Source organism: Glycine soja, chromosome 18, assembly GCF_004193775.1.
Source record: "Glycine soja cultivar W05 chromosome 18, ASM419377v2, whole genome shotgun sequence".
Taxonomy (NCBI): Eukaryota; Viridiplantae; Streptophyta; class Magnoliopsida; order Fabales; family Fabaceae; genus Glycine; species Glycine soja.
In genome coordinates, this window is record NC_041019.1 from 5,555,588 (window position 1) to 5,579,502 (window position 23,915).

At 34.0% G+C, this 23,915-nt stretch overlaps 2 protein-coding genes and 2 pseudogenes across 2 annotated transcripts; all 4 read right to left on the bottom strand.

Moving 5' to 3' along the window:
• Nucleotides 1-651: 651 nt before the first annotated feature.
• On the bottom strand, nucleotides 652-3,902 carry LOC114394850 (annotated as a pseudogene).
• Nucleotides 3,903-5,219: 1,317 nt separating this feature from the next.
• Nucleotides 5,220-7,237, bottom strand: LOC114396292. The gene is made up of 2 exons (XM_028358193.1): nucleotides 6,660-7,237; nucleotides 5,220-6,558 (listed from the first exon to the last, which is right to left on the bottom strand). Exons 1-2 carry the CDS (start codon nucleotides 7,235-7,237, stop codon nucleotides 5,220-5,222), a joined length of 1,917 nt encoding a protein of 638 aa, XP_028213994.1.
• A 3,617-nt stretch (nucleotides 7,238-10,854) lies between these two features.
• LOC114396293 lies at nucleotides 10,855-15,375 on the bottom strand (annotated as a pseudogene).
• A 466-nt stretch (nucleotides 15,376-15,841) lies between these two features.
• On the bottom strand, nucleotides 15,842-17,499 carry LOC114395629 (mitogen-activated protein kinase kinase kinase 18-like). Its single transcript, XM_028357459.1, has one exon. It carries the CDS (start codon nucleotides 17,412-17,414, stop codon nucleotides 15,876-15,878), a length of 1,539 nt encoding a protein of 512 aa, XP_028213260.1. The 5' UTR covers nucleotides 17,415-17,499; the 3' UTR covers nucleotides 15,842-15,875.
• Nucleotides 17,500-23,915: the final 6,416 nt, after the last annotated feature.

Consider the following 23,915-nt stretch of genomic DNA (forward strand, 5'->3'; position numbering starts at 1 on the left):
ATACTAATAATAAAAATATATCAATATTATTCTTCGAGTATATTAATATTATTATTGAGTGTCATGCGCTTTCAGTATGCTACTAGTTTTATATTACTTTTTAGTGTAGTTTTCAATCATCTAATCTTTTTTTTTCTCTTTCAAATCATCAATTAAATAGAAATTTCTTAATACGTTATGATTGTACATCATTTTTGTCAATCATGATTTTTGTAAGAATTTTTATGATTCGTTTCGTCTTTTTAACCAGCTTCGGTTCGAAATACATTTGAGTTGTAGTTTGGATTTTAAAAATTAAACTTTGTGTATTTTAAGTTGTATTTTGGCTTGTCCGATCCTAACTCAGTATAGTATTTTATATTAATATATGTATTATAATAAAATATATGTTTTTTCAACTATCAAGTATTATAATAAATTTCTTGATAGAATCAATAATATATCTTACATAACAGTATATTATACTTATATTGATAATATTTATTTTAAAATATACAATATAAGATATATCTTGATTTTAATTTTATGATTTATGTGTGGGTGTCAATATTTGGATATGGGCTACAGAATACTCTGGTTTTTTTTTTATTAAAGAAAAAACTAAAGTGGGTTTGGCTCTTGAGGTATAATTGCATAATAATCAGAGAAGCATAAGCCTACTTGTTAAAAATAGGCAATGCATTGAAAAAGTACATAAATATGGGAGCATATACATGCTTGTCAATTCCACCAGTGGAGTGTGAACATCACGCAGTTATGGGAAGACAATATAAGAAACACATTTGTGGTCCATTATGGTAACAAGTTTGGTTTGGGGTAATAATGATCAGTTTCCTATAGTTTGGTGCTAGCACTACCAATCTTCTTCAATTCTTGAAATGCTTGTATGGTCTCTGAATCAAAACCACCTGCAAATTGAATGCTTTGGTGGTTCACGACATGAACAATAGGAAATTAATGTTCCTTTTGTGAAAAATTGAGGAGATACTGTAATATACCTACCTGGTGTACTCTGAATGCGAACCTAACTCCTTGTACCAAGAGGTTATCTTCTTGTGAAGCTTCATTAGATTCCAATTCCTTGGTTACCCGTTTCATGAATTCCCTTGCTAGCCTCAATGAACTCAGCTTCATCTGCATGCAGCCAAATATACTAGGTTAATCAATTATTGCCATGTCATTAGTTAATAGTTAACTACCTTGGTTCTTGAATAAACAAAAAAAATACTTCTTACCCATTGGTTAACTAACCAATATATCCTATTTCTTCAAAGTGCCTACGTTGTTTAGAGCAATTAAAAGCTTCTCTTACTTTCCAAGTGTAGATGTCATTTTTTTTATAAAAAAATTCAAAAAGGAATAAAGGGTATTGTGCTCTTAGTAGGTGTTGATTATCAATGAAAAATTTATATATAATCAATTAATCAGAAATCATAGTTATATGACTTTTAACATAGTTATTATAAAAGTTGATAAATTTATCATACATAATAATTTTTTTTAACCTTAACCCTTAGGTTCATCAAAAGAAAGAGATCCTAATTAATTTGGAGTTCGGCCGGGAGATAAGTAAAGTCTGACCAATAATTATTTTCAAGTAGGATCAAACTCAAGTATTACCTATACAATTTAACCTTTAACTTCAGCACATGCATTAATCACTTGTGTCCAATCACTTGGTTTCATAAATAGTAATTTGTGATTGGATGATCCTTGACTTTTACACTATTAATGCATAGTGCGTGTATTATTTATTCATTAATTATTATTAGTTGAACAAGCAAGTTTTATTACAAATTGCAAAAATAAGCCAAATATTGCCTACCTGACCAATGAGACCTGTGTCCAGCATCCATTCCCAAGGGATATGAAAACTCCTATATCTTTTACTTGCACTCTCCCTTGTCCTCTCCGCACTGTTCACACTTCTCTCCAACCTGCACATTGAAAATGGATCTTGGAATGACTTTAAAGCACTGCATAAACACACTAAGCTACTGAACATTCTAGTTTTGTACATGCTCGCCTGTCCTGGAGTGCTAGAATCTTTTTCAAAGCCAGAGCCAATGGCTCTTTTGGATTGCCCTCAAATGATGAGACTTCTGATTCAAGGTTCTTCAGATCTCGGTAGTTGCAAGAAGCTTCCCTGAGTGCATCTGTTTTTTGCTCTGGCCAATGTGGAAAATGCTTTAGCACTGAACGTTCATCCACCAGTGATGATAGCTCCCCATCTAGCCATTTCACAAATGCCTCTATTCTGAAATATCTGCATATGTGGCTGACTCTACCTCTTTTATCAAGAAACTGATGAACTCCCGTTGTCTTTGAACATCTGATTTTATCTGCCCCATAAGTATAACATGAGATGAGACACTGGTGCCACATGACATGGACAAATATAAATAAGAAAAATTTTAAAATCATGGTACATGACAAGACTATAATACCATGTATAAAATTAACACAAATTTAAGATAAAACACTAATCTTTTATCAGAAGAGAAAATTGATGTTTTGAAAACAGGCATAGATCTTTCTTAACATAAAATAATTTATAACTTATCTAATATTGTGATATTCCCATCTCCATCTCAATTAATACAAAGGTTTTCAAGGTAAAATGTAGCTAAGAGCATTCAAAGTGTCCACATAAATACATCTATGATGAGATATTATGACACAACTACTATTTAGTGTTCTTGCTTCCTTGAGTATCAAGATAGCATTGCTTGATATATGTAAATATTTATCAAAACTTGAAAAACGAGCATAGCAGCTAAACTTACAGCCGACAGAAAAGTAGGTCGATTTTCAATTTCCTCAATCATGTTTCTGGTGAATGCAACTGCAGGAGTTCCATTGGTACTTATATTGTTATCATTGTTGGCATCTTTTCTTGTGAGAGAACGATACAGTTCTATTACTTCTGGCACACGACGCACTGCTTTCAATCCAACTAGGGATTTTGGTGGTGTTGGAGGTGGTGGTGGTGCTGCTGTTGTAGCATTGACAGTGGCTGCAGTCTCATTCCTTCCTCATTTTTGTGCAAAGGAAGAAGAGGATTGGAAGCAGGCATTGGTGGAGGTGGTGCTGTTGTTGGCATTGGCAATGGCTGCACTTTTACTCCTTTCTCACTTTTGTGTGAAGGAAGAAGAGGGTTGGAAGAAGGCCTTGGTGGAGGTGGTGGTACTTTTACTGATCTGTCCTTAATTTTATGTGTTTCTTGCAAATCTGAATTTGTATGCACTTTCTCTTTTGTTGGACTCTTTTCAAGCATGGCAACCTTAACTGCTGCTTTTTGCTGAAGGGCATCCAAGCTGTTACCATCCATGGATTTTTGTATCTTCTTCCATAGCATGGATATCCTCTCTATGTTATGTGCTTTGAGTGACATTATCTGTGATTTCAAACGCGCTACTTCTTGTCTGAGATCCTTGTTTTCTTTCTCTAGTGACTCATTTCTTGCCATTTGGACTTCAAGATTTTTCTTGAGGGGGATGATCTTAGGCTCGTTCTTTAATGACATTTTCCCTCCTTAGAAGGATGGTTATAGTATGTGTTGTTATACGGAAGAACAAAGCAAAAGCAAGCTGTGAAAATATGAAAAGGCAGAAAAATAGAATACTGGAATTTATAACTTCAAGCACACTAATTATAAGCATGCTACTGCTCCTTATAAAACTAAAGCATGACTGAAAAATAAGAAACACCACAAGTTAGTGCTCTTAAAAACAAAACAAATCAGAAAACCTCACAATAACATCTGTTAAAGACATGGCCTGCTTACCATTTAATTTATTCAGTAACTGAAAGCTAAGGCATTTTTCAACAATGTGCTTATAGAATTAATATTTGTTGGATCTGAAAGAATGCCTCAGAAGAAGGTTGCAATGGCCTTATGGATATGCTGAGTAAATAAATCCCCCCCCCCCCCAAAAAAAGAACCACCTTGTCCTCAAGGGGAAACTGAGGAAAAACCTCTAAAATCTGAGTAGCTGACTCCCAAGAGTTCTCACAAGTTGGTAATTGGTCCCATTGAACCAAAACTTTCAACTTTCCCCAAGCATCCTCTCTCCATTGAAGAATTTCAGCCGGCTGAACCTGTAGTTCCATTTCTTCAGAAAGTAAAGGAGGCAGTGGTTGAGGGTGCTGAAGAGGCTTGAGTGACTTTTTCCAGCAAAGATACATGAAATACAGGGTGAATTTTAGCATGAGCAAGGAGCTTCAACTTGTATGCTACAGGACCAATAACCTTCTGCCATTTTGGTTCCTGTTGTACCTCTTGAAACCAATCCTCAGAATCAGCTAACTGTATTACAGAAACAGCAGCATACATAGCCTTTCTGGAGAAAGCATCAGCGACTGAATTTTCCTTGCCTGGCTTGAATTGGATCTCAAAATCAAATCCAATGAGCTTCACAGCCCACTCAAACTGCTCCTTAGTAAAGAGCCTCTAGTCTGTGAGGGATTTCAAACTCCTTCGATCAGTCTTGATAACAAAGTGTCTCTCCATAAGATAGTGTTTCCATTTTTGTACAGCTTGCACAATTGTCATCAACTCCTTTTCATAGACTGACTTTAGCTGTGCTTGAGGGGAGAGTCATTTGCTCCAAAAAGCCAAAGGCCTACCCTCTTGCATAAGAACAGCCCCTACTGCTTTACTAGAAGCATCTATCTCCAAAACAAAGGTTTTTGAAAAATCAGGAACTGCTAATAAAGGCAAACTGACCATGGCAGATTTTAAAATTTCAAAAGCTAGAGTAGCTTCTGGTGTCCATACAAAGCTATCCTTTTTCAGTAATTCAATCAAAGGCTTTGCTATTTTACCATAGCCTTGGACAAATCTTCTATAGTATCCTGTTAGTCCTAAAAACCCCCTCAAACTCTTCGAATCTTTAGGAACTGGCCAGGAACTCATTGCTGTCACCTTGGATTTATTTGCTGCCACCCCTGAACCAGAAATGATGTGGCCAAGATACTCTAAACTGGGCTTAGCAAAACTTCATTTCTTTCTGTTGGCAGTTAAAGAATGAGAACTTAAAGCTTCTAACACTTGCCTCAAATGATCCACATGAACCAACTCATCCTTGCTATAGATTAGAATGTCATCAAAAAAATACCAAAGCAAATTGCCTAAGGAATGGCCTCAATACGTCATTCATAAGGCCTTGAAAAGTTGATGGAGCATTGGTAAGACCAAAAGGCATGACCACAAACTCTTAGTGCCCCTCATGTGTCCTAAAGGTTGTTTTCTCAATATTTGAATCTTTCATTCTGATTTGGTGATATCCAGCCTTTAAATCCAATTTAGTGAAGATAGTAGCTCCACCAATTTCATCCAAAAGCTCCTCTATTATTGGAATTGGAAATTTATTAGGTATGGTTATCTTGTTTAAAGCTCGATAATCCATACAAAATCTCCAGCCCCCATCTTTCTTTTTGACTAAGATAATAGGGCTAGAATAAGGACTTAAGCTAGGCCTTATGACCCCTAATTCCATCATTTCCCTAACCATCCTCTCTATCTCATTTTTCTGATAATGAGGATACTTATAAGGCCTCAGATTAGGAATAGAAGCACCTTCTGTTAATTGGATGGCATGATCATGTCTTCTTATTGGAGGTAACCCTTGAGGATCAACAAAAACATTCGCAAATTCTGCTAACAAATCTAGAACAGCTGCAGGAATTTCCACTTTTTCAGTGGCAGCCTCAGTAGAAGATTCACAATGAATCATTAATCCTTCTCCTTCCCCCTTCAGAATCTGCATCAAAGCCCCTAAAGGAAGTGCAGTTCTTGTCAATGCAGGATTTCCAGAAATCTTAATCAATTTGACTCCCTGTTTGACAATAAGTTCCAGCTTGCCAAAATCAGCCTTGATTTCCCCCAAACCAGCTAACCAATCCAACCCCAAAACAATATCCACCCCTTTCAAAGTAAACAAATAGAAATCCTGTTCAATTTCGAGTTGCTGCAATTGGAACTTTAATTTGGGACACTTTCCTTTGCACCTCACTTTATGGCCATCTCCCACCTCCACAAGGTAAGAAGGAGTATCTTGAACTCTCAAGTTCAGTTTATCCACCAATTTTGTAGCTATAAAATTGTGGGAAGCCCCACAATCCAACAATATCACAATAAAATGGTCCTGTAATAAACCCTCCACTTTCCAGGATTTTGAAGTGGTAAATCTAGACATAGAGCATAATGATAATTGCAAGGATTTAAAAGTCTGCAAACTATCTTTTTGTTCCTCTTCCTCTACCTCTTCTTCTTCTGCTTCTAGTATTATCATTCTGAATTGCCTATTTTTGCATCTATGTTCTCTAGTAAATGGCTCATCACATCTAAAACATAGTCCATTTACTCTTTTCTCCCTCATTTTTGCCTCAGTTAAATGCTTAAATTCCCCATTCCTATTCCTCCCACTTTCTACAATTTGGCTTTGCCCTATACCACTCCATGTACTACTCATAACAGAAACTTCATTCTTCTTATAATTTCCCAATTTAGACTCCAGAGTATCAGCTTTAGTGTCGGGACTACTTCTAGAATAACTAGAAGTTTTAGCATAGCTATCCTCTTATTAAGCAACACATTCTTTTGTTCTATCAATAAATCTTTTTGAATGATTTCTGATAAAGAATGTAAATCATACAATTTTACCTCTACTTGCAACTCTTCCTTAAGGCCATTTAGAAAAATTCCAATAACGAATTCTTGATCAATAGTCCTCAATGCTCCCACATTCTTCTCAAAATCTTCCACAAATTCCTCCACAACGCTTGTTTGCTTGAGAGATAGCAATTGTTCAAACGGATTTTGAATCAGGGAAGGTTGAAATCTCCTCACAACAGCAAGTTTGAACCTCTCCCAATTTGGATTTGGATTGCACCTCTCCCACCATTGATACCAACTCAAAGCTTTTCCCTCCAAAGCCATCACTGTCGCTTGCATCTTTTCATCTTCAGTGACATCTTTCAACAAAAAATATCTCTCCAATCGATGCGTCCAGCCAAATGCATCTTCTCTAACAAAAATCGGAATCTCCAGCTTGCACCATTTCTCCCTTCGATTCGTATCCTCAAGATGACCACCACTGCTGCCGATTCCTTCAAAAATTGGACCTCCCTCGCGATCACGATCTCGATTTTGGCCAAATCGCGTGACAATCTCTGTGATTTTTTTCTCGTGTTTCTTCGCCAGAGCTTCAACAAGCTCCAATTGAATCCTCATCTCCTCACGCTCTTGCTCCCAATCTTCAAAGTTTCACGCCATACTCTTGGTCTTCATACGCAACATCTAGAATCGTGAATCTCAGGGCACCAGATTGATGCTCTGATACCATTGATAACACTGGTAAATCACTGATAAAGAAAATAGAAGAAAACAGAATCAAACACCAAGAACATAGAGTAAATCACTGAGAATCTTTATTGCTTATAGAAGAAGAACTCAGAATAAAGAATTACAACTGAAAAAGGTTCAACTGAATCCCAATTTAGTTGAATTTCTGTACCCAACTCTAATTGAATCCCAATTTAGTTAGTCCCAAATCTCAATATGCCAAAAACTCCTTTACCATCAGTTAGAGCTCTTATTTATAGTACTCTTTAACTAACAAAATTCAGTTAGTTATTCTCAGTTAGTTATTCCTATTACTGCCAGACTTCCTGACATACACTTTGGTAATAAGAGGTTTAGGCATTCTCTTAATCCTATCAGACAACAACACTGGTCATTTGGTTCAATACTCTTACAACGGAGGGTAGGAAAAAAGAGTACCATGGTGAGGTTTCTTGAAGTGAAAAAGTTTTCACAAGGAAAGTTGTTGATTACTACAGCATGCCAAATAAGATCACTTTGATATCTAGTATTAATATTTTTTTTTATCAATTTATTATGTTATTCAATGTCCCTTGTGAACTCCTTTACCTCCCCTTCTTCCTTCCTACTTCTACCAACTTCAAAGTTCAATCTTTATGCTACCAAAAGAGTGTGAAGTGATTGAAATTGGTAATTTTTTGTGACAATTGAGAGAGGTTGAGCTTCTGTAATCATTTGGGTGATGAGCAAGAAAGTAGTCAGGCAGAAAAAAGTTTTCAAAGTCCTTCAAATATTTGTTTTAAACTACAAATGAAAAGTTATGCCATTACCAACCCAGATTCCCTGCATTCACACATTCACATAGTTGTGAATTAGAAGATTCAAATATTGGATTGTTATTTTACGTCTAATCTATTAAGATAAAATGAATCTTCTAATCTTCATCCAATAGTTACGAGTTACATTAACTAATTGCGTAAATGTGTAAAATCCATGACTATAAGACATTTGGGTCCATGTGATTACATACTTGAAGCCACTATCTATCTGAACTTAAGAGGCAGTGATTTATTCAGCCTCTTTAGATTTAGTGTGTTTAATTTAGTTGATTTTAATGAAATAATTATTATTTTTATTAATTTCTTGAAAGAAATTTTGAAAAAGAAATTATTTTCACAAAATTAAGCAAAAACAAAACATGCACCCTGATCTATTAGGATTACTTCAAATCTTCAATGAAAAATGTCTGAGATCATATCTCCTTTTAAGCATTCCATTCATATTTTAGCAATGAATGTGATATGAAGATATTCCATTTGATGGATATAAGATAGAATGCTAGTTTGATCAATGGATAGAACTATGTTTGGATTATCGTAAAAAATTTATTGGATAGTGTGAAAGATACTTTTGGACAAGAAATTCCTTTATATCTTTTACTCTCAACAACTTATTTCTAAAAAAAAGTCTAAACGATACTCAAACATATACTAAATCAAGTGATTAAAGAAAGAGAAGAAAGTCTATATAGGTTTGAGTTAACCTAACTCAAGTTTGGTCCAATAAGAAATTGACCTCGCTTGATTAAACTAAGTTTAACTCATTTTAAGCTCGTTAATTGCTTAAATTAATAAGTCAATGTTAAGTCTTATATTAGCTGAATTAGCTCAATCAACCAAATTTATAACTTACAAATATATATTTTTATGAACATTCTAGTGAAAACATAATTTAGTTAAACCAAAAAATTAAAAGGAAATATTAATAATTTTAAACTAAAGTATTATTGTTGAAAAGCTTTATATATTAAAACTTTCAGAACAATGAGTTAAGAAATTAAATGAACAAAAACTTAAGCACAACTCGTTTAAAATGAGTAATTTTTTTTTACTCATGAGTTATAAATAAAGTGAGTAGGAAGTGGGCTTAGGAATTGACTTCACTCACTTCAAATGCTAAATCCAAAACCAAGCTATATATATATGATACGAGTTTGTGATTTTCCCAACTCTTTATCTTGAGAAGTTAACATCCCACCCCCGTAAAAAAGATAGGTCCTATATATGAATAAAAGATTTTTTATTTTTCTCTTTTTCTCAATCATCAACAATTATCTCGTTTATTGAAGAAGTATCTGCATATAACTTTCTCTGTATTAATGTCTGAGAGTAACGTTCATGTTCAATTGGTAGACTAGAAAGTGGAAACAATGGTTTGTTTGTTCCCCCTATAGAATGGGAGGTAACTTAGCTTGCCTTTTTTTTTTTTTAACTTTTCCTTGAACAGAAAAAGAAAAAAGTGCAGAGCCAAGACACTACACAGTAAATATAGTACTCCCTGTGTTTCTTTTTAACAGTCAAACTTTTGAAAAAAAATATATTTCTATTTATCTGTCATTTAAAATTTAAGACTATATTAATTATTCTTTTATCTATTGTATCCTTATTTGTCTCTTAATCTTTAATTAATTTACATATGGATTTATTATAGAGTGAAAAGGAAAATGGGCAAAATAAAAAATTTAATAACTATTTACTGGAATCAAGAAAATTGATTACATTTCTTGATTTTTTTTTTAAAAAAAACCTTAAACACACATAAAAAGAAACGGAGGGAGTAACATAAAAGAAATAATAAATTCTGTCATTTATTATGTATGACGGAAGTAGGTGCTACACCTCAGGGAAAGTTTAGAGATTTTTTTTAATGAAATTTCTTCAACAGACAGCTATAAACATTATTATGCACTTGAAACAGTAAAGTTGGTAGAATATATACATCGATTGCTTGTTTAACTACCCACATGAGTTGCTTGCAACAGTTGAACATGCTAGTATGCCCATTATGCATGCTTTTCATTTAATTATCCATCCTTCTCCAAGCTCAACTAGGGTCCATACCATATGTACACGTCTAAGTCCAACCAATATGTGACATTTTTGTCCAAAATTAAAACTGTGACATTGATGACTGATCAGTGGACGTGGTAAAAAAAAACAAGGGTTCAAAGCTTTGCAGCTACTGCTTAAAAGGAAAGAGAAAGGTTAATGACAAATTGTCTCTCTAATCCAATTTAATCACCAAACTAGTCCAAGAAAATTTCAACCATGATTAGTTATGATCACACTCTTACACATTTCCAACTATTAATTGAAATTTATGCATGTCTCACTAAAAAAATTTGACAACTCGTTTCAGTGAGACTTTTACCTATTAGTATATCATGTGTTGAAAAGAGTGTGTAACTAACATTTCTTTTCTCACAGAATAAGCCAAAATGAAATGAGCCATTTGTATATCAGTAATATATCACTGAAAGACTCCTCTATCCACAAAATAAAAGACCAAGAAACTGAAAGTAGGTAGTTGAGATGAAAGAATAATAGAATAAGCACATTTTATTAGAAAATTTGTCAGTGAAATATAATTCTCTTGTGTGAAACAGTTTTTTTTTTTTATTACATTATTTGATACATAACTATGGAGACCTAGAGATCAATGATTAAAAATCTACCTCTGATTAATCTTGACCATTGATTGGCCTGTGTAGGTCATTGTCAGTGTCACTCTTTTAAACCCACATTTGGCTTTAAAAATTTAGACATAGTATTTTATGCCAACCTCTAGCAAAGAAGTATGGGAAACATCCAGAACAGCATCAGACTCTCTGCAATTCTTGCTTAGAAATCCAAAAACAACATCTATAGCAAATTTCTTTAGGATGGAAGATGAGTTCTTTGCCTTTGCAAGGGAATGGCCTAGTATATAGGTAACACCAAATTCTTTAGCTTTCATAATCTGCAGAGACTCATCTTTGTAGAAAGACTTTTCAGGATGGTTATCACCATTCATCATTACCTGCAAAACACATGAAGATGGGAGCGAGTACTTTTCACAACATGACTTATCAGAAGTGTTTTGTGAAAGAGAAACAGCATGATCTTCCACATTTGAGTTTCCATCGTTTGCAGACCATTCATGTGTTGGTTCTTCTATGCTCTCCCCCTCTATGCTCTCCCCCTCTGATTCCACAAAATATATTATAGAAGATATCAATTTGTTTTCAAAATTATATTTCTCCTGCTGAATGTCCTTGTAACCATACCTGACAATGCAATGAAACATGCCAAGCTCCTTTGAACTGACCCTACTGATGACCAACCGTTCAGTTTCACTGCATGAGGGACTTGAACAGATTTGACACAGACAAAAACCAGCACCTGATGGAATGCTGGCAAGTTTGTAACAAAGTGACCAAACATAGCAGGGAAACCAGAAGCCAGATTAGAGTACATGAGTCCTACTCCCGGGACACGAACCATACCGAGGGAAGGTCCCATAGATAGCATCCTATTCATTGAAACCTTGTTTTCCACATCGAATTGGTGTTTCTTCATTGTTCCATAGTTCCATGTGTACATTATACACATAAAGATAAAGCACAGCACAAGTGAGATCCACCCTCCTTCAGGGACCTTGCAGATACAAGCTGAGATGTAAAGAAGTTCAATTGATCCGAACAACAGCAAACATGCAATGGCTTTTATTATTCCTTGCTTCCACACAATCACAATTACTAATGTCATCAAGCATGTTGTCACAAACATAACAGTGATGACTGCCAGCCCTACACAACCAGCAAAATAGTTAAATCTACATGTCAATACTTCAAACATCACACTCATAGTGGAAAAAGAGTGTACCATATGCATGACCTATCACGTTAGCGTCCCTTAGGCCAATTGTGATAGCTAAACAAAAGCACATCAATATCCAATTGACTTCTGGGATGTATATCTTCCCATATATTCTGGTTGAAGTATGAATAATCTTCACTGAAGGAAAACAATTTAATGCATGGCACTGGCTTATGATGGAAAAGGTAGCAGAAATTACTGCTTGACTTCTTAAAATGGCTTCAAAAGTTGCCACTGTGGACACTGGCCAAAACACAGCTTCTGCAGAGTAAAAATAGTGGCAGTTTCACTGGAGAGACCAAAAATAATATAGATAGTCTGTGGTACCTAAATTCTTGCCTAGTATGGCTTTGTAGAAACTTCTTCGAATGTCTTCATGATGCCTAGAGAGGAATGCAGCCTCACCCATATATGCCAGAATGAGGCAGGGATATACTAGACATGTGAAAGCTATCTGAGATTAAAGTACTACTGTTAAAGCATAATTCATTTTGGTGAATTTGGTATGGCAGATCAACATAACGGCATAAAGTTAGTTAAATTATAATGTCAATTTACCTTTATAGGGAGAGCAGAAAAATGGCCCAAGTTAGCAAACATGGTCTCGACACCTGAGAGTATTCAGAGAAAAATCACTTCCAGAACTCCAACTGGCTGCTAATAAAATAGCTTAGACATATATAAGTACCTGTGATTGAAAGCACCACTCCTCCTAATGACAACCATGCTTCAATCCCAATTGTTTTGATGAACTTCACCATGTAGATTGGGCAAAGTGCACGGTATATTTTCGGGTTCCAGTGGAATATGTTGTATATACCAATACTGCTGATACACAAAAGCCATGTTGCAACAACTGGAGCAAACAAGAAAGCAACTCTATGTGTGTCATGATGCTGAATGGAAAATAGCCCCACTAAAATGACACATGAGACCATTATAACATAATCTGCACGAAAAATCACCTGAGGTTTTTATGGACTGTAAATGGATGATCTATGACAGGTAAATGACAGATGCTTGCTGGACTTACTATCATGGAGTTCGCTGATTTTAACTTTTAACACGTGAAACTGCAGCAAGAACTAAAAGGAAAATAGACACAAAGGAGAAACACACATATAAGTCTAAAAATATCAACTCCAGTACTAACTATTAAGTCATAAGTCATGATCTTATAACAAGTACACCAACTAAAGAAAAAAAAATTAATATTGATCGAAGAATTTTGCAATGACATGGATTGAATTGAAAAGTAAAAAAACATTTTATTCATGACACATAGTCTAACTTAGTAATGAGCAATCACATAAGACAACTTGATACTACACTTTAACTCAAAATCTTAAAACTCAAGTTTATAAGTTTTTTCCTCACTTATATAATATTCAACTTTTTCACTTTTACTCAATGTGAGACTTCACTTCACACTTATACTTCAACAAAGGACTAATCACACCATCCCCAATTGCCATACAGGTTCCTAGCAGGACAAAGATCAGAAGTCCTTTCCGAATCCCTGGGTGCTTTTCGAAGAATAACTTCACAACAGAACACTGCCATGTGCCTGCAGAATCCTCTGTGGCATAACTAGACAATTTCTCATCTGTGGATTGTTGATTGGGTAAAATGCTTAGTCTTCCATTTCGACAGAGAAGTGAGTATAATGCAAAGGTTACCCGCTGCGCAAAAGTGATTTGCTATCTCATATTCATATTATTCATCAAAAGGGATATTATTATAGTCATTCTTGCTTATTGACATATTCTTCAATCCATAAAATAAGAGGAAGTAAATTGACCGGAAACTTCTATTTTAGAATAAAGAATAGTAACTATATGTAATTAAGTCTGATTATCCTGTCAATTAATTAAAAATGTAGCACAATTATATTACAAGACACTCATGAAAAAAAAGGAGAAAACAACTATGTTCATAATTATATAAATAAAAAATGAGCAAATCACCACGGTGGCATATTTATAGTCTATGCTTTTGTCATTGTGTGATTTCATGTGACATGCATGACACAAATATCCAGAAACTAGTAGAGTGATTATTTTCCTGAGAAACAAAGTGATTACAAAATTGTGCATCCTTCCCAAATAGCATCTTGAAGATTTGTAGGGCCGGATACACATACTTCAAAATATTATAAAAAAAAAACACTAGAATCATCAGCAGTATAAACACAGGCAAAATATCATCTTTGTTCATATCTCTTAATTTCTTTAAGTTCTCCTTCATTTGTTTGCACCTCATTTGCACATGATCATTCTCACTGCAATAGTAACATTACATGTTACTCATATTTCGTTGCAGACACGATTGCAATTTTGATCTTCTTCTTGGTCCATCATGTCTCCTTGAATGATTCCTCCCTCGCTCAGACTTCACCACAGCTATTGCATTGTGTTCATCATCAACATCAACATTTTCAGCTCTCATTATTCTCTCATTTTCTCTAAGAGCGACGATCACCTCATCCAAATTCAAAGTTGATCTTCCCACAAGTAACAGTTGAACCAAAGCTTTGAAGGACCTTGATAGTGAGGCCAACAACAACAACGTCTGCTCCTCATCTGAGAGTTTATCATCTGCATTCAACTGATTGAACTTGTTGGTGTGGTCATGGAAATCTCCTCTCGTCTCCATTTTGAGTTGATACAACTCCATCTTCAAACAAAGTCGATTGGTTAGCGACTTTGACGCATAGATATTCTCGAGCTTTTCCCACAAGGCCTTCAGCGTTATCTCTTTCAACATGTTTTGTTTTATCTCGGGAGCAATGGCTAACTGAATCGTGCTCATAGCCCTCCTTTGGATCTTAGTCCACTCGGTTTCATTTATGGAAACCGGCCTCTCATCTTCTAACGCCTGATCAAGACATTGTTGCGTCGAAATGTCTTAAATAGTACTTTGCCAAATCTTAAAATTTATTTTTTCGTCAAACAAAGGTATCTCGAACCTTTGTGTGCTCACAACCATAACTTTGATACCACCGTTGGATAATCAAGACTCCCATAAACAAAATTACTCACACCCACAAAGATCATGATAACAAACAAATATTTAATTACTATAATTATTATAATAGACATTAAAAAAATAATGAAAAGAATAAATAATTAGATATTTTTGTCCAAATTTTTTTATGCAAATTGCTAAAACACACCAAAATATATATATAGCCAAATTCGTTACGTTCAAGTTAGGCCTAGGTTTATAGTTCTCGGTTCTCACCATAAGAAAAGGTCTAACAATTGCCAAATGGAAATGGAAGGATCCTTTGATGTTTGATCTCCGAAGGTCGACGTAGTGGTGGGCCTTAGGCCCAATCAGTTTTGACATTTCTGAATTACTAATGATGATTTGAAATTTTGTTAACGTGAAATGCGTTTGCGTTGTGATTAATCTTTTCGTGGTGTGTTTGTGTATCTTGTTGCTAACGTGTGGATAAGCTTGCCATTTGAAGGGATGGGTCAGTAAGCAACACTGCCTGACCCCTATTGATGGCTAAAAAATCCTTGATGTAAGGTCCAGTTAAAATAATGAAAAAACAAACAGGATTTTCTTTTTCATTTCAAGTTTTTTTTTATAATCTTATTGGCTGGGGTTTTCTTATTCCATTAACACAAAGCAAAAAGGACACCAAATTGCAAGTGCCACAAGCTGCTGTGTGCAAGTGTACACTATGATTTTGATTTTGTGCACACTCACGCAAAGATCACAGCCTCATACAACTCTTCGTCCCATGCCTGATTTCAACTAGAACATGTGGGGTACATGGTGCAGCCAAATCCATGCATGTGTTGTGCTCAATAACAAACAAACCGTGTTTGGAATCAATTTTACCGGTTAAAATTGTGGTATGATCGTGAAAAATCAGAAACAATCAAGATTGTTTCAATGTAACCGTAGAAAAAAAATGCATAATCGTATCGCATCACCAAACATACGCTTATTAGTTCCTGAATATTCTTAAGAAAAATTCTCAAGATATTTTTGTCACGGTGCCATGAAAAGTAATCAACATAAATAATCCCAAAACATAAATATGTATTTAAATACTCCAAGAACAAACAAGGTGATTTCAATAATTTACAGTACAACCTGTAAATGTTCTTTTTCATTATTATTCCTTTTTTCTTATCAACATTTTCCCACACGCACTGACTCCTCCAACTAGCTTTACTCTCCCTGTAGTTGCACTGCACCAACCACCCCCTCCCACCCAAATTCCAAATTTTTATTTTTACCCTTTCGTTTTCTAAACCTTTAAATTCCAAATTTGTCCCTACATGAATTCCCTTTTCTACCCTCACGCTCCCAATATTTCCCGGACATGCCCCGTCTTTAACGTCCTCAGAACTGTCAACCGCCACCGCCGGTTCCGCATCGGAAGCGAATTCCCTCACCACCACCCAACCTTCTGTTTCCCAATTTACCCTTACCCTCATCGCCAGTTTTCCAATTCTACTCCTCGCAAAATTTTCATTTTCAATTCTCGTTTCTTCTTCTTCTTCTTCTTCTTGGTCGAACTCGGCGAACTCCGTGTCAACTCGGTCGAGAACACACCGCGGCGACGATTCCGCAATCTCGCCACACGGCAACAAAAACGGATGCTGCAGCAGCTGATCGCAGCTCCACCGCCGCCACGGTTCCCTCCTCAAACACTTCTCCAGAAAATCCCTTCCGAGCTCCGACAACCGCCTCGGAAATTCGGGCACCTCGCCGGAGAACCCGATCCGACTCAGCGCGTCGAAGGAGTTTCCCTCCCACGGCGGTTTTCCGGTGAGCATCTCGATCACCGTGCATCCCAACGACCACACGTCCGACGCCGGACCCTGCCACTCCCGGCGAATCACCTCCGGCGCCATCCACAGCGGACTCCCGCGCGGCACCACCGCCGGAAACCCCTCGCCGGAGAACTCCGCCGCCGATCCGAAGTCGGCGAGTTTGCAATTGAAACCTTTCCCTCCGTCTCCGACGAGGACGTTCTTTCCTTTCACGTCGCAGTGAACGACGCCGTTTGAGTGCACGTGCTTCAGCGCGCTCACAAGGCACCACGTGTAGCGTCTCACTAAAGCTTCGTCCACGTCAGCGTCCAGGTCAGCGAGCGTACCACGTGGCATGTACTCCATGTGAAGGTTCCGCTGCTCGCACGTGGCGTCGTCGCCGAGAAAAGTTACCACGTGCGGAGAGGACATGCGCCGGAGAATCCGAATCTCATTCTCCAACGCTTCGAGCTGACCCGGGAGACCCGTTTTTAAATCCACGGACTTCACCGCGAAATTTTGAGTTTGATCGTCGCGTTTGCGAAGCGCGACGCTGACGGTGCCAAACGCGCCCTTACCAATGCACTTCCCTCTTATCCAAGAAAAACCCATTTTAAAAGCTTGTAACTCAACTTCACTTGGTTCAAATGATGTTTTTTTTTCTCTGGGTTGCAATTCAAGTGATGTGAATGTGAATATATATAGTGTGGAGTGGGTGTGTTCTGTTTGGTTTCCAACTTGAACTTCTAATTTTTCTTTTTCTGTTTTTTTTTTTCCTTTGGGACCTACGTGGAATTTAAATGGAAGTGGATAATTAACAAAAATGGTAGTCGCAAGAAGTTTCAAATGACCTAAATAGTGATAGAGATTAGAGACGGACGAATGGATTGAAAATAGTTTTTTTTCTTCTTTATTTTCGGATGTTTTGATCCTTATCCAATTTACTTGGATTTGAGTAAGTTTATCCATTTTACATCTTTTTTGCAAGATTAGATTGTCACTAATATTAACTAGTTAAGTATCTGTCTGAACATACAGATAAGTTATAAAATTAAATATATAATATAATTATATCTATTAAGTTATAATCATATACAATTTAGTAAATGAGAACTAAAATTTTTATAAAATTTAAAACTAAAACCTTTAAAATGTAAAACACAATACACAATATTTTACCTATTACTCTAAATAAACATAAAATAAATAGTCAAGATGAAAACTAACTGTAATCATACACTAAAAGTTCAACATTCAAAGTTTTAAAAACTCCAAAAATAACACATAAGCACTCCTTATTACCACCTCAAGTTTCAATGCACACCCAACTTATAATTAAAAAAAAAAAAACGCTACAAGCATAAAATTTTCCCACTCCACTTTCACATTTCAACAACCAAAACTACCACAGAAATTCAAAGCCTTCGGCACAAAGCCATGAGCATACACAAATGGCGCATCAAGCATAAAAGGTAAATTTGCAAGGAAGAAGATGAAAAGAAGTAAATGAGAATAAAAACTAATAAGATTGAAATATGTAATATATTTTATAAAATAATGTTGTCTATTTAGCTCATAAAATCAAAGCAACATCATTTATGCAAAATTTCACCAGAAAAAAGTTCTAAACAAAGTTTAGAAAGATTGGTAGAGTATAATACACTCAAATTACAATTAATCAATTCACAATAGAACAAAGTTAGATTTTGGATATGAAAACTTAAATATAATTTAGTGGCCAACTTCCAAATTATGGTAATTTGCAAAAGTGTTCCATTCATAACCAATCTTGACACTTTTCCTCCTCTGATTGTAAATAATCTTGCATTTTGTAGTCTCTTACAAATTAACATAGGTGAATTTTGCATCTTTCATAAATGAGTACATAGTAGGTAATAATTAGGCTTCAAATCTTAAATCCTAAATTTTCGGTAGGCGTAGGCGATATCTATGGTTACTCATTTTTAAAATTTTTATAAACAATGAAATACATATTTGATTTTATTGAGATTATTGTTGTTAGATATGTTATTTTTATGTTGATAGTTTATTATTTACAAAAGACTAAATTATGAAGTAAAAATCTAAAACTACAAACATATTGAAATGCATTCATGATAAATATATTGAATAACAATTGCAAGATTAATTTGGAACATTAGCTTGTCAATGTCATATGATAAATGATTTAATAAAAACATGCGAACAAATTAAAATATTTATTTAAAATTTAGAAAATAAAATTAAACCCAAAAAATAAAAATAAAAATTATTTAATCTTATGTTTATATATAATTTTTTTATAAATATATAAATGATGGTTATGATAAACATGATAATGGAGTGCAACAAGAATGTATGTTATTGTTTCTCCTTGCTCCCCAACATCATCTCCGTCCATGTCCCTTATTATTGACAACGATAAAATTTTGTATTCATCCATGACTTTATATGGGATCATGTATACTTGTCTCGTCTTCATCCCAACATATTGAAATGGTTATTATTTTATAATAATATATTTTTACATATTTTTTTGCATAATTTTAAATTTAATTAAATTGAATGTCATAAAATTATAATCTTAGTCCATTTATATTATAATAAATTATTATTCTAAACTCTAGTAGACAATTTATATCTTTAGAATATAAACAATATGAAATTTATTTTCACAATAATATTTTATTATTGTAAAAGTACAATGAATCTATGCATAAGAGAATTGCATTCATTTTTATGCATGTTTTAAAATGACTTTTATATATTAAACATCAAAATAATACAAGAAATATTTAATTATCTTCACAAATATTTTAGGGAACAAAATGTTTTTACATTTAAAAAATCATCATGAAGCTACTTTATAATGATAAACCTATTATTCGTGTTATGTTTCGTATTACATATTACATATACTCTTACATAAAAGCATAGACTCATACTCATACAAAGATGCATATCTACATAAGATTAGGTAGAAATGATAGTTATTTCATATTACATTGTTATTAATATTAATGGCATGTGTACAAAAGGGGAACAATTAGATCCTTCTCCAACAGCTCTCCTTTAAACTAGTTGGTTGGAATTAAATTGAGAGCATGTCTGTTTTGTCGTTGCTTTTGTTATGGTGCACGTTCAAGAAAGGGGGTGATGCGTTGGACAATTTCTGTTTGGTGCTCCACCAACGGTTTGTCAAACATGCACTAAGAAAGTATAATTGTATTTGAACCAAATTAGATTAGGAATTAGATTCAGAGAATAAGATTGTACATGAATCAAACTTGTGTTATGCCTGATAAATAGGCTACATTAGTCATTCACTTAAGTTGTAACTTGGAAGACACCTAACAAAGGATAAAAGTTACTTGACAAAATATTAAGCTTTGTATTTAATATAAAGTAAAACCTAATGTGGGATAAATTTACAGGAACTACAATCAAAATAAAATGAAATTATAAGTATCAAAACCTAAATAAATAAATAACAAACAAAATTATAGAGACTAAAAATCTAACCTTAATTATAAAATAGAAGCCAAAACTAAAATTAAGGTAAATTAAATCCAAAGACAAAAAAAAAAAGTATACTAATTTTTCACTCAATTTCTTGCTGTGTTATAATTTTTAAAATAAATTAAGCATAAAATAATACTCACATATAGACATATCAAACATTCATTACGGGTTTGGTTTTGCTACCTTCCATGCTTTTGTAGTTAATATTTTTCCCTTTTGCTAAAGAATGTTATCAATTAGAAGATGTGGCTGTAGTGAGGAATGTGGCCTTTTTCTGGTTGAGGTGGTTATTATCTTTGGCTAAGGAGAAGAAAACACAGTAAAATAGAAGTGGGCAAGTGAGGCTGGTAGAGAAGATGCCCATTCCATGATGCTTGTTGCTTTTAGCCACACAATGTTTAAAAATATTTCATATTTTGTTTCTTTTGTTGAGAAATTTGTTGCATGTGGATACTTTAATTCCTCGGTAAGGTCCCAAAATCTAGTCGTATCTTTTAGAAAATCTGAACCAAGATGCATTATATAGGATCTCCTACTCTGTTTCTCCTGGACAGCATTATTGGAACACTAATTTTGCTACTCTGTTTCAATCTTAGAAATGTTAATAATATATTTTGGTCGATAAATAAATGTGTGTTCATTTTACCAAATAAAAATTAAATGCAGACTATCTTGTGCAATTCATATAAAATTGGCTTACCTATTTGAAAAAATGTATTAAAAAGATCATGGTTATGTTTGAAAAAAAAAATCAACCGGAGGCTAAAAAGTTAGTTAAAAATTAAAAAAATTAATTTATTAAATTATAAGTATTTAGTAAACTCAGTTATTAAAATATTTAAAAAGTATAAAATGAAAAAAAAATCATAATTTATTTAAAAAAACTAATCAAAAAATTAGATAAATATATTAAAAATAAAAATATAAAAAATTAGAAGTTAGAAGCTAAAATAATGTTTTAAAAAACACTACAAACTATTAAAATAACTTATTTATCCAACAATCAAACCAAGAATAAGTTTTTAGTAAAAAAAATAGAAATTAACTTAAATAGCTTAGCAAAAACATAGTCTATTGTTAGCATTCTTATATTTGTCTTTTTAATTTTACGCGTGATACTTTAATTAAATTACTGTGTTAATTATGGCTATGTATATATAATTTACGTAAAATCACTTTGAACTAACTCGATTAACATACATTGTAAAATTAGGACATAATCAAGAATAAGGATATACAAATACTTTTCTACTTAGAATATTCATTAAGACTCATCTTTTATCTACATAATATTATATCACCTATTGTTATATTTATAAATCTCTCTATTCTATCTTCTTCTCTTATCAAGTGTCAAGCAAATTTGTAATATGTTCACAAATTATTTTTGAATGATCAAATTGTATTTTTAAACTGGTAGATTATAATGTTTTCACCCACTTAAGGAATTTTCAAAAAAAGGAAACTCTATCTTTTGCTTCAAATATACTTATAGAGTTACAGTCTTACAGATGCTTTCTAATTGTAACCCCAAACACGCTGGCTAGTAGATGGCAAAGCATTACATTATGGAGCACTTTCCATCCCTATTTTCTCTTTTGACAAATTATTGTAAAATAATTAATTGAGGGGAAGATAAGCATGCCCTTTTATGAATTATTTTTTTCCTTTTTCTTTCCATTAATTGGTTTCGTGCATGCAAACTCAAGTTCAGTGGGCTTAAAAACTATTGTAGTTGCGCCACTTGTCACCATGTGAGTGCTTCTGAAAGCCATTTGAATTGAATTGACCCAAAAGGATTATAAAATAAGAAACAACAGCGTTACGCAGGGGGAAAAGGGAAACGAAGGGAGGGGTCGTCCACATAAAATGACTTTTAACACAAAACTAGATATGTGGAAGGAAATTTAGATGCAATTCAACATGTCTCTTCATTGATTTCTTAATTCTTTGGAGAAAAAGCACGAAAAAAGAACAAGTAGAAGCAAATTGAGTTTCTAGTGGATTGCCATTTGGCTTGCGTAGAAACAACTTGGAGGGTGTGGGGGGTGCCTACCACCATCAAATTAAAGTTACCATAAGTGAAATAATCACATATTGCAATTGCGAGGATGAAGGGCCTCACATAGTGACGCGTAGGAATAACAATTTCATAGTTAGTAACTTCGATTTGGACCATTTTCACAAGAGGACGCAAAGCAGAAGCAAATCACTTGGAATATGTTTGGAATATGCATTATTTAAAAGTATGGAACACATATTCGTTTTTTTTTTTTTTTTTGAGAGAGAGAATGGAACACATATTTGGTTACTTGGTTTGGATGAGGTTGTTGTTAGGAGGGTTAAGTAAAGTGCTTCATGACTTTGACTTTCGTATTATGTGCGCAATAAACCATCTCGTTTCATATAGCAAAAAAGAATACAAATTATCTCATTTTATAAATATCGATGCATAAAATCTTTTTGAAGAAAATTAAGGTAAATTATTTTTTTCACATGCCACAAAAAGGAAAATCGTTGAAGGCTAATCTTTGTTTGTTTGATAACGTGACAAGTAAATCAACTACATACAATGTTATTACGTCGTCAAATTGAAGTTAATTAGAGATTAAAACAAAAAATCAAAAACTTATAAAAAAAAAATATGTTTAATATCACTTTTGGGTCTATTATGTTTTTTAGTTATTTTACTTTGATACATTAAATTTTAAAAGTTTTATTATATTCTTTTATATTTTTGAAATATATCATTTTGGTTCTTTTTTTAATTTTTCATTAGAAATGTTAGTGTTTTGTTAACTTTTAATTTTTTTAAAAAAGAGTAAAATGATACATTTCAAAAACATAAAAGATCATAATGAAACTTTAAAAACTTAATGTACCAAAATAAAATAGACTAAAGTGATATTAAACCTTTTAAAATAACTAACTTTACATAATGACGACTAAAAATGATCACTATCTTTATTTTATTTTAAAAAAAATAAATAACTAAAAAATCATCATTTCCTCTCACCTCTTCCATCTAAAAAGGTAAAAAATACAGTACCACATCGATTGAAATTGAACAACGTCAACACATGATCTCCCTGGAACCACAAAAAATTTGTAAACTCCTCATCAGAACACCAAAAACTTTTTATACAACTATGCTATTGGAAACAGAAGCATGAGAGATCAAAGCAAGAATTGTATTTGATGAAAGATAAAAACATGACTCTAACTCACCAATTAACCTATATCTGAATGAGGAAGTCACAATGTGATTCTTTGTAAGGTTTGTGAACAATATCTTTACTGTCACGCACGGTTGGATGGAAAAATAGAGGATTTTTCATCCGACATCTACAACCAAGCTAAGTGAAGACGAGCAACGTTTCATGGGAAGATGATTCTGACTAGCACGACTGGTCAAACCCCATCCACAACCGGATGTTGTCAATCTTCTTCTTCACCTTCGTCAACACGCTATTGTCAGCAGTGACAATGAGACGATTGTTTTCCTTAGGTTAGGAGGCAATTTTGACCATGTAGGGAGGTTGCAGTAGAGACATAAGTGAGGGTGGGGCAATAGTCTTTTTGAGTCGACAG

Coding starts and splice junctions, on each gene's coding strand:
- LOC114396292 (XM_028358193.1), bottom strand. CDS start 7,237: ATGAGGATTCAATTGGAGCTTGTTGAAGCTCTGGCGAAGAAACACGAG. Junction 6,559..6,659: donor TTGCAAGTAGAGGTAAAATT/GTATGATTTACA, acceptor TAAAACTTCTAG/TTATTCTAGAAGTAGTCCCG.
- LOC114395629 (XM_028357459.1), bottom strand. CDS start 17,414: ATGGGTTTTTCTTGGATAAGAGGGAAGTGCATTGGTAAGGGCGCGTTT.